At 41.3% G+C, this 12,009-nt stretch overlaps 1 protein-coding gene across 1 annotated transcript; it reads right to left on the bottom strand.

The window, feature by feature from the left end:
- On the bottom strand, positions 10,419 to 11,775 carry LOC8064945 (translation initiation factor IF-2). Its single transcript, XM_002442544.2, has 2 exons — positions 11,475 to 11,775; positions 10,419 to 11,163 (listed from the first exon to the last, which is right to left on the bottom strand). The coding sequence occupies exons 1-2, from the start codon at positions 11,638 to 11,640 to the stop codon at positions 10,589 to 10,591; spliced, it is 741 nt and encodes a 246-aa protein (XP_002442589.1). The 5' UTR covers positions 11,641 to 11,775; the 3' UTR covers positions 10,419 to 10,588.

Genomic DNA, 12,009 nt, shown 5'->3' with positions numbered 1-12,009 from the left:
TCTACCTCCTGTTGACAAATACTCACATTGCCAGGTGCCTAGTCTCTTCTCAGATTTGTCACTGACATAGATCAATTGTGAGTTAGAGATTTTGGAACTACTGACCAGCATACCTAAATATTTCATTGGCAGCACTCCAATTTTGCAGCCTAGACAGTTTGCAGCCAGGTTTTGTTCTTCCTCGGTAAGACCAATAGTGAAGATTTCACTCTTCTCATAATTTATATGCATACCAGACATAGCCTCATAACACAACAAAATCAATCTAACATTCCTTAGGCTCATCGAAGAATAACGTAACATTATCACTGTATCATCCGCATATTGTAAATGCGACAGACCTCCATATACCAGATCTGTTGACCAACCTTTTTCCAAAACATTAACAAGATGCTTAGGATCATGACAATTTGCCTTTGATCATTTCTACTACAAGACCCAGTCTTAGTAGCTGTCTTATCGTCTTTACCAACTACTATATGCACAAAAACAACATTGTTAGAAGTAGGTACTACGTACCCTGTCAAAAGGCTCAGATGTAGGTAAACGATGGATTGGAATTGAGGTGGTTGAAGATCTTCTTGTACAACTTGAGTAGCATTCTCATCTTAATTGCTATAACATTGAAATCTGGAATATTGGTTCATTAGTAAATTATATATGTCACTGTGCATTGTTAAGAATGGAAATTGGGCAAGGAGCAAATGAAATACTATTTTGGTTGGTTGATATATCTTGTCCCTATATTTACCTATAGTTGAACTACGCTACTTGAAACAAGCACTTACTATATATAGTACTTTTGAAATAAGCACATATTACTACTTTTGATTTGTTATATAGTGTCACAAGCAAGCACCAGGACTAATGCATTGTGGGTACTCTGTGTGTGAATTTCTCAGAAACAACGGTTGGTAAACAAGCAACCCTAAGAACGTAAGTAAAGTCACACGTGTAAAGGTCATTACTGATGCCATGTTGATGTTGGTTAGCATGTTAATAACTTAATTTGCGATGGCTTTTTTTTGGCAAGTATACAAGTGTGCTGATGCAATGGTTAACCACCTTTTTGATGAAGAGCTCATGAACATTTGTGACGAATTTTGCTGTTTCATCTTGAAAGAAACACTTCACAAGGATGGGAAGTATTTTGATCACGATGGTGAGTTAGCAAAACCAGAGTACCAAGATCTCGTAGATATTGACATGCTAGTAGAGCTGAACAATGAGTATTATTAGCTAGACTAATGGGATCATTCACATTGTGCGGATTGTTCACCACTTGGGTGCACTAGGATTTTGAGTGATCTACAACTCCTTTGGACACTGTTCATCATGGTGAAATATTTGAATATGATCTTTATTATGAGCCCCTGATTTAGAAGTATTGGACGCCCTGAGGACAGGAAGTTCTGACCTATACAAAGCGCGGTATGGTGGCAATCTTTGATTTTTTTAAAAACATTTAGACTGACGGTCTCTATAAGCATACGCCTGTGAAAAAAAATATGTACAAATGGCTTGTCTATACAAACCGTCAGTGTAAATGACCTTCAACCAGCGCATTTGTTATCAAACCGACTGTGTAAAAATATTTTAGAAGCGGATCATATAATAAATGCGATAGTGTAAATAGTTAACAAAGGCGGCGGCGCTACAAATGCTGCCGATAGTGTAAATTATTAATACGGGCGGTTCTTGAGAAACAACATGTATAATTTTTGTTTGTACTGTCAAAAGCTAATGGCGGTACTGTCTGCCGCTTATACAAACCCCTCTAGAACCACCACTAAAAAGCCATGTTGTACCAGTGACAAGGCTGCTGTGGGCTTCACTCGAACCGCCCTCCTACTCACCGATCCACTTCCTACATGCAAATTGTTGCCAGGCTCCGTGTGCTTTGTCTGCATATTGCATGACATTGTACCTTATGAAGGAGATGAAGGGATCCAGGTTTACCATGATGTGTAGCCGCACTGTAGAAATACTTTTCTAGAAAATACAAAATCAGCTTTTAAAAATAGGAAAAAAAAGATTTAATCCCAGAAAAGGCCCATTGGTTATCCGCTCGCCCGTCGCAAAAGTCACGCATTTTTGTGCATGAAATCGCGCGCTTCGCGATCAGTAGGATTCAAACTCATGACCTCAACCTCACGCGTAGCCTTCTCTACCACTTCACCCATTACTCACTTTTATCTATATTAGAGTTTAGTTCCCCACATATCACTACTAGAAACCTAAATACTTCTGTGTGTGCAAAAACGCACAGAAAAATACGAATACCGTTAGAAAAATACACACAGAAATATAATGACAGAAAATTTGAATTTTTCTGTGGGTTCACCGTCAAAAATAATTTTTCTGTCGGTCTTGCACGCACAGAAAATTTTTGTTCGCTCAGACAAAAAATAATTTCTCTGTGTGGAAATCCACACAGAAAAAAGAAATAAACACACAGAAAAAATTATTTTGCTCAGACTAAAATCAATATTTCTGTGTAGCCATACTCACAAAAAAAGAGTTAAACACACCAAAAAAAATATTTTTGAAACAGTAGCAAAAACATATTAAAATATATATTGTCCACATAGTAATTTATGTGCATGACCAACAAGGCTTCATCCAAATAATACATAATCAGTAGTCCATCATGAATGGAGTCAACACTTACGTCAAAAATTGAATCACGGTATGATCTATCAGCACATATATCATATATAGAGATATGATATCTAGTCATTTATATGCTCAACATGAATACTACAATGAATTCACAAATATGAATATGGAAAAAGAAACCAAACTATTTTTTCTTGTTCAACCAATACTAAACTGCTTCTCCTTGCACTCGAAATTTTTTCTCTTGTTCAACCAATAGTAAAACTGATTCACCTTGCACTCCATCTCTACCTGTGTAAGAATAATCAAATGAAATTATGGTGACAAATTCAATGGAAATAGTAAGGCTATTTGGTTAATCAGATTTCACTCAGTTCATGACAAATTCAATGCAATATATGATCTATTAACAAATATACAATTACAGGGTATCAACTACTAATATTAAAAGATATTCTTTTTCTCCTAGCTTGGCATTTGTACAGACAGTTGATCTCTTATCAGTTTCAAATATTTATATTTTGGAGGAAAACCTATAGAGCAAGGAAACACATGGATTATCCTGCAAACAAGGAGCTCCTCCTACACACAACGGCAAAGGGAGAGAAAGGGGCGCATACCTCGTTGGTGTTCGTCAACGAACAGGCACCAAAGCAGAAGGGCTCCCACCACCTCCAGCTAGCACACTTGATATAACCATGCATCATGCTAAAGAATGTAGATCTGGGGCTTGGAAAAGAAAGTCAAAAGAAAAGAAGAATAACATATTTCGATCCGGATAGTATCGCAACCCTAACCCTAAAGGGGAAAAGAGACCCACCTGCAACCCAACGACCTTTATTCGGAGCCACCATCGACGGACTGGCTGGGGCTTAGGGCACGGCCCCACGGCCGCTCGATGGTGGCGTGCTCAGCCGGGGGCGAGCACGCGCACCAGCGAGAGGCCTCATGGCCGCACCGTCATCCATTCTCCGGCCTCGGGCCACTAGCACAACAGGGAAGCAATAATAGAGAAAGGAGAGGGGCGAGAGCCTGGCCTGCGCCGTCGCCATGAGCAGCGCCGCTGCTGAGTGGAGAGAGAAAGGGGAAGAAGAGAAATGAAGTTAGGGTTTGGGTGCGGGCTGACTGAGGATTTTATTCCACCCAAAATTTGTTCATAGCCGTCGGATTGAGATGGACGGCCGAGATCAACTAGGACAGCGTTGGGCTCCTTTATGCCCAGGTGGGCGGGAAGTTTCCCAGCCCAGGCCCAGGTTACGGCCTGGGTGCGGGGGGGGGGGGGGGGCGACTGGGCCTCGGGCCATTTTTCGCTGCTGGGCTGTTCTTTTTTATATGAGTTAATTTGAACAATTGAAAAATGTAAATTTTAAAATATGAGAACTATGATATAATTTTTAGATACCAAATGACTTCAAATGAAAAGGTCACAAACAACAAATTTGTAAAACTCATCAAGATCTATAACTTTTATTTTGGTCATTTTTCCATCGGACTTTGTTTCAACAATTCAATTTTTGAATTTCAAAAATTAACAACTTGAAATGAGAATTTGAAATAGCAAATGATTCCACCTGAAAAAGTTATCACCAACAAAGTTATACAACTCACTAAGATCTACATTTTTTATTTTAGCTATTTCTTTATTTGACAAAGTAGTAGTATACATTATTCAAAAATCCATAAATCCCTCACATAGTTTATGTAACTATATGAGACATGTGTCAATTTATGAATAATATTACTAAAACTTTGTTGGATAAAGTAATCACCAAGACAAATTTTGTAGATCTTGATGAGCTCAACAACTTTTATGTTCACAATTTTTTCAGCTAAAATCATTTACTATTTCAAAACATTGGTTGAAGTTGTTATTTTTGAAAATTCAAATGTTGAATTGACAAAACAAAGTTACTTGAAAAGATGACTAAACGAATAGTTGTAAGAGTACAATAGCTCGATAGAGCATGATTTTAGAAAAAATTAGGAAAAAAAATCATCAAAATTGAAGTTAGTATGAGAACGAAAGACTAGATACAAGTTTTAGAGAGAGATTAAAAAGAAAAATTGCTTGTTCATATCAAGTTAGTATGAGAGTGTGTGTTTCTTTTATTCTGTGTGTGTTTCTTTTTTCTGTGCGTTTTATATAAACCCACAGAATAATTGTAATTTTTCCGTGCGTGCATAGTATTTTTCTGTGAGTTTTAGAAAAACCGTCAGAAAAATTAACATTTTTCTGTGAGTATATTTTTTTCCGTGTGTAAGTTGTCACGCATAGAAAAATCATCTAATTTTTCTGTGCGTTTTTATGTTTTTCTGTCGGTATATAGTGAAACTCACAAAAAAATTGGTATTTTTCTGTGTGTACCGAGAAAAACGCACAGAAAAATTAATTACTCACAGAAGTATTCGAGTTTCTAGTAGTGTATTACCCTAAACGGATTCAAATGGAAAAGTTGTCAACTACAAAGTTTGATAACTTTTCAAGATCTACAACTTTTATATTAGTAGTTTCTCCATCCGTGGTCATTTACAAAATTTAAATTTCAAATTTATGAGATTCAAACGTAGTTTTTGATGACAAGATGATCTCAAATAAAAAAAAAATCAACTAAAAAGTTTCATAACTTTTCGAGATCTATAACTTTAATTTTAGAAGTTTTTTCAAACGAGGTCTTTTGAAAAGCTTAAAAAATTCAATTTCAAATTATTTTATAGAAATCATGTATTTCTATAGGCGTTTTGTTAGAAAAACCGCCAGTAAAAATTGAGTTTTACAGGCAGTTTTTGGAAAACTGTCAGGATTTTTACAGGCAGTTTTTGAGTCTAATCCGCTGATTTCTCTTCACAGGCACTTTTAAATCGAAATCGCCTGTAAAAAAAATATTCACCCCCAGCATAGTGCGGTTATATATGTACCAGTGCGCATGCATGTTTCCTGAGCAATTTCGACCGCTTAATCAACTAGCACGCTTGTGCTACTCTCAGTCTCTCATCGACTAACACGCTTTGTCGTCTAGGGTATGCAGCCAGCAACACTTTCTGCTTCCCCAGAGCAGAAGAACTAATTATTCAAAGCTTTCTACATTTGTAGATTTCAAATTACTTACTTAAAAGTAAAATCCCCGCAAATGTATGTACTTTTAGTAATTTGAACTCGGCCTTCCTCGCCTTTCGCTGCAGACTCCGTCCGCTTGCAAGAAAACCCACCGCAGTACTGGGGCGGACGAGTGCGTGCATCTTCGGCTTGGGCAAGCCTGTGCTTGTGTGGTTGCGAGCACCTCCGCCCTGCGGCAGGTGGCACGGAGGTGCGCCACGAAGTATGGGCTGGAAAGGAGGGTGAACAGGGTGATGCGCGGTCAGAAGTGTCAGTACTTGGGAGAACGACATTGTGCTGGCTCCTGTTGGTGGTCAGTGGCGGTGGCGTGAAGAGTGTCGAGGCAGGCTGGGGGCACGCACACATCGCCGTCGGCAGCATCGGCAGGATGGCGCGCAATAAGCCGTGCTCAAGCCTCAAGCCCATTGCGCATGTACCTGGAGCACGGGCAAGAAACCATGTGAATATGCATGGATCACGTACGCCGTTAAGTGAGTTCAATAGCAATTATGGAATCAAATTATCCCGATAGATGGCAGTTACAGAAACCAAAACCATGTACGTTTTATGGCAATCAACACATTATATATTGTATATTTTAATGGCAAATGAGGTTCTCTCCCTTGGAGTGTTGATGAACATATCCTTGTGCAATGCAATCATACAACTTCTGCGTTTCTGGCTTTACCACATCATTATTAAGCACTGTGCTGGCACAACATTATTATTTGCTTTCGGCTGCACATTGGATGTAGCAGCAATGCCTGTGCACCATTGTATGCATGATTAGCAATGAATCTGAACACTAGGTGCTAAGCTAGCTTTGCTCTTGTGGAATGTTGGCCACCTCTCACCCCATATGAAGAAGTGCACTCTACCCCGCTCAATGTTCTGTTGTTCTCCTGGGTTTGCTTCACGAAATCAATAAATCAGGCCGGTGCTGCAAAATTCTCATGCATGATAATTGTATTCTCTTTAGAATTATCTATATGGATTGAGATGCAAACAGGTCAAATTAATAGATCAACTCTAGTTTGCACATCTGCTGTACTCTTTTACATGTCAAGAATCGTTATTTTTTTTAGAAAAATAGCTAGCTAACAAAAGCAGTGGTAACCAAAATGTGTTACCTAAGAAAATTGGGTATTACATATTAGTGACAGATGTATTGAAACAACTTCAACCAATATTTCTATTTATATATAACTTGAAACAATGAAGTTTGAAGACGTAGCTGGTGCAATTGGTGTATCTAGTTTTGAGACATAGAGGTTAGCAAATAAATGCTCACGTGGATGGTCCCCATGTACTCACATCTCCATCAACTCCCCTTCATATTTGTTCCATATATACAGTTGTTGCATAGAAGATCTCTTCACATCAATGATTCTTTTTTATCCCCCATAGTCAATTAGTTGCTTTGATATCCCTTAGTGTTGTCATATATTTATCAGCAACAACCACCCTACACACTCTTGGTCAATGCTGGTAGATCTTAGCTATGGTCGTTTTTAGGGTCATGCACCACGTAGTGTGTCATCGTTCTTAAGCCCTCGAAGGATGGAAGCCATAGATAGTTGCAGCACCTTCCATGCACATCTTGTTCTCTGCTCATGCACCGTTTACTCTCGCTTTTAGGGGTGGAAGGCATGCGGAAATCAGTGTGGCCCAGTCTGTACCACGTCTCATATGGAACATATGGAACAAATCTGATAGACAGGATCAGTGGGTGATAATTAGTGGGCGAGGGGCATGTTCTAATTGCTAGAACATAAGAGTGCATTCTGCACAGCTCTGCAAAGATGGCAAGCCTTTGTGCTGGTGGATGCTATTTTTCATATTAACTTGCTTAGATCATATAGTTAATGTTTGGGGATCTAATTGATCTAAAATAAATACAAGAGTTTAAATCTGATCAATCATACTGGAACTTTCGTATATGACTTGCATCCATCCGAGTTTGTCAAACAAATTTTAGAAAAAAATTTAAGAAGTTGAAATATTTATTTGGGCCTCTAATGATCTCATCTAATAAAGATAACAACTAAAGAATTTTAGACTTTGTCCACCTCTGCACTCAATATAAATTTTGTATGCGCCTGACTTCATTGAAAATGTTTTGATTTTGTTGGTATATATGACACTTGTCGCTGTTTCTCAATCCAGAAATAGTTTTCTCATGACGGTGGTGCAATGGACTTTAAGTGTAACCATATATTTTGATACAATGATTAGGTCTCTATTGAAATAGTCACTATGCTGGAAAAGGACATCACTGTAGTATCACCGTCAGTTGCTTTGGAGCCGCAATGATAGTGTGTCACTGCAGGGTGGTGGCTTGAAACGGTAGTGATACATAACTGTAGCTTCCGGTTGAACCCACGAACCAGCGGTGGTCCAGTTCATGGCCTGAACCGCCACTGATAGACTGTTTCACATAGATTCATAACCTTTAAATATGATGTCGGATAAAGATTGTTAGTTGACAAGGTTTTCATTTGAGATTGTTTGCATGTCTAAATATTTAATTTTTGTTGTTGGATCGGATTTAAGATTTAACATCGTCGAATGGAGACATAATTAACATCAAAGTTGTACTACTTGACGAGAAGTACAACTTTGCAGTTAATAAATTTTTCATTTGAGACCATTTAAAGCATCACATATGCAATATAAGATTTGGATGTGTGTAGTTAAAATAATAGCAATTAGTTGTGTTGTCATAAGTTTCTTGTAACTCACGCTTAAGACAATGTAAATGTTGAGGTGTTCTCAGTTTGAATCCTGCAAAAGCAAATATTTTTTATTTTTATCACTAGTTGCTCACTGCTGCCAGATTAGTAATCTGTCATAGTGAGGTATGAAATTCAGGTGATATATACTTCGGAATTTTAATCATACCTTAACAAGAAGCACAAATCATTACTCATTTTTTCTAGTACCAATGGACCATATTTATTAGGCCTTGTGCCAAATACTGCTGTAAAACAATATTTTGTCCGACGATATTCATATGAGAAACAATATTTTTGCCCCATCCAACAGTCATCCCAGAGAAGACAAGAAGCACCATCTACTACTGGGCCATACCCTTAAACTTATCTTGCAATTTCAGAATATCCTTCCGCCATAATATTTTTTCCCCAAACATGGTTGGGAAGCTTACCATTTTCCCAAATAAGATGAACCTAGGGGATGTCTGCTCTGTTGAAAAATTTGTGGAAATTCTTGAGAAGTAGCCTCATCATTCTGGGACTTGAGATCTAGCACCCCAAGTCCACCATCTTCTTTTATTTTTGTCTCCATGGGCCAAGCAGCCTTGGCATTGATTCCTCGGACCCTCTCAAGAGACAATGCTTCCTGTATTAAATTAGCAATTGTATTAAATTCTCAGTTTCAAAGGTGATTCTTCAACATTAATTCTAACTTGAATATTTGTATCGAAGAAGTCAATGAAATGCGATCGATCATGCCCGCCTGCAAGCACCGGGTAGGTTTGGATCCGTGATATTTTCTCAAATGCTTGCAAACACTGTATACACAACAAAATATGGTTGGATACATAAAGCGCCTTAGATGAACGTGATCGGCCGATCAGTTGTAAGAGCTTTTGGGTTACCTTAGCTACGTCGAGGTACTCGATGGCTAGCTAGCAGCCGAGAGGAGAGCACGGGGAGGAGGTCGTGTCGGGCGACAGTGTCCATGCGCGGTGCATGGCATCGCATCGCAGAGGTACGTGATGGCGTGCACGGACAAATAAACATAATCACGTCCGGGGTAGACCCACCGTCACTGCTATAGCCAGCCACATCAGCGCCCGTTACGACTGCATCCGTGGGGATATACCCGCGCGCCGCCGTCCTCCGCATAGAACGACAGCGCCCCATATATAGGAGCAAGGGGCCTAGCGAACGGTTGTCGTGATCGCGATAGGGGGGCCTGGGATTGGGCGCCAGACGTACAATGATCGCTCCATCGACGGCGTCCACTCATCGCCTAGCTAGCTCGATCGGCGGTGTCTTTTCCTTCCCGGACACCTCTCAGTGGCAATGAAGGTACGCCTTCGCCTTCCCGACGTTCGGATCAGCGGAGACCTAGGAGGCCGTGGGTGATCTGAAGGTTTAGGACGTGGTTCGGTGCGGTGGCCGGGAGAAGGGTTCGAACATGCATGGTTTCTTATTTTTATTTGTTTTATTGTTTTATTCGATCATGATTGGCTTTGAACGTCCGTCGATCAGAGGGGTGTCACATGTTAAAGTGGCAAGGGGGCGTGGGGTGAGAAGCCTGCATTAAACATGGAATCATGACCAATCGGATTTGGTTTAGACGATGTGTTATTAACCCTTGATTTTGATTTTAACAAAGACAAACTCGTATGTGCATTTTTACAGGTGCATAGTGGTTAGAGGCTCTCAGCGGGGGACGTTTTACATTTTTACTTAGGAGATCTAGTATAATTTAGACTGGTCCATTATAGTAAAAATACACTATGGACATACCAAATTTTAATTTTTTTTTTTTTTGAAATCATCTATATATCATCTCCGCCTGATTTGTTTTCATAGCTAGTGTGCCCGTGCGTCTATATACGTTTGTTGCTTGTTTGGCAATGAAAATGTTGGTCACGGTCTCACGGATGATAGTCATGCATACCGCTGAAATTAAATCTGTAAAGCAGCTGGGTGACACTCCACACAACTTGCACTTCTTCAAAATACTCATGTTGTTCAAATTTATTTCGCACGGCTAGTATAATATAATACTAATCGGCACATATACATATACAAACTTTAATTTCCGTGAGAAACCATGCAGCATATCAGTAATTTACTACGTAGCTACAGTAGTAGTAAAACTGAAAATAGTACTTGAAAGCTAAGCGAAAATGGCTGCAGAAACATAAGCCACCACGAGAGGCAGCACGACGTTGGTGACGCGCCCAAGCCCTACCGCCGCCGGCGCCGCTCCCCAGTAGAGGGGCCCACTGTATCCGTAGGTTCCAGGTCCAAATCCACCAGGCCCGCCGAACCAGCCATATCCTCCGCCGCCGCAGCACTCGTCGCCGGGGCCACCGTAGCCGAGGCCTCCGTTGCTGCCGAACCCGAGGCTGGCACCGCTGGGCAGCTCGTCGGGCGTCGGCACCGGCAGTGCTCCCGCCACCTCCGCTGCGGGCAGGTACGGCTCCCCGCCGCCGTGGGGTGTCGGCAGGCCCGGCTCCCCGCCACCCTGCGGTGTCGGCAGGTACGGCTCGCCGCCGGCGCCCGCGCCTGCGCCTGGCAGCGGGAACTTCTTTGGAGCCGTGGTGGTGGCTGCCGCGCCGGTTGTTGCGGGTTCAGACGCCGCCGCCGCCGCTGCTGCTGGTGTCGCTGGTGGGATACCTGCCGGCTCCGCCGTGGCGGATGACGACGACGTCGATGGTGCAGTTGGTAGCGTGCCGGTAGTCGTCGGTTCTGCAGGCAGCGCGTTTTATTTATATTAGTCGTCGGCGAGGTTGCAATACATGCTTTGTTTAGTCCCGAATTTTTTTTACACTTTCATTTTTATTTGACAATTATTATTCGATCATGGACTAACTAGGCTCAAAAGATTCATTCCACGATTTACAAGCAAACTTTGTAATTAATTTTTTTTACTATATTTAATGCTTAATGCATGTGACGTAAGATTTGATATGTGACGAGAAATATTAAAAAATTATTGATTTTTGGGGTGAACTAAACACTGGCAGAATTGTCGAGTGTCAGATGATGACGGTACTTGCCTGTGGCAGGTATGCTCGGCTGCGCCGACGACGACGACGCCGGCTGCGGCACGGTGTGATCGGCCATGGCCGCTGGCAGAATAAGCAGCAGGCAGGACGACGTCCACAACGCCACGGCGAGGAGGAGGAGGAGGCTCGATGACGAGCGGACGAGCTTGGCAGCCATTGTTAAGGTGGGAAGGTAGGACGTCCAGAAGCTGGACTGATGATGATATCGAAGAAGTAGATTGGCGACATTTTTGTAGGTGATGCAAGGTTTATATTGTTGAAAAAAGGAACAAATCTGGCCAGGTAGAGGAGAAAGCTAAGGATCGATTGCGAGGATTACGTATGTATGTAGTAGCAGGAGCAGGGGGTGGGTAGGCAGCTGCATCTAATTCTTTCCTCTCGCTTTGATCAGCGACTGAAATTCGGCAAGTCCACTGGTTGGTGGACTAACGACCAACCACAGTCTCCTTTTTGTCCAGATGTTGAGGTGTTGCTGCTGCTAGGCCTCCATTTGCTAATAGTGGGCCGCCTAAAAACTATTGATGGG

The sequence above is a fragment of the Sorghum bicolor genome, chromosome 8, assembly GCF_000003195.3.
Source record: "Sorghum bicolor cultivar BTx623 chromosome 8, Sorghum_bicolor_NCBIv3, whole genome shotgun sequence".
Classification (NCBI taxonomy): Eukaryota; Viridiplantae; Streptophyta; class Magnoliopsida; order Poales; family Poaceae; genus Sorghum; species Sorghum bicolor.
This window is presented reverse-complemented; position numbering and strand designations above follow the sequence as displayed.

Bases quoted from the DNA above. Each gene is read 5' to 3' on its own strand.
- LOC8064945 (XM_002442544.2), bottom strand. From the start codon at position 11,640: ATGGCTGCCAAGCTCGTCCGCTCGTCATCGAGCCTCCTCCTCCTCCTC. The intron at 11,164-11,474 runs GCAAGTACCGTC...CGCTGCCTGCAG, and splicing joins GCCGAGCATACCTGCCACAG to AACCGACGACTACCGGCACG.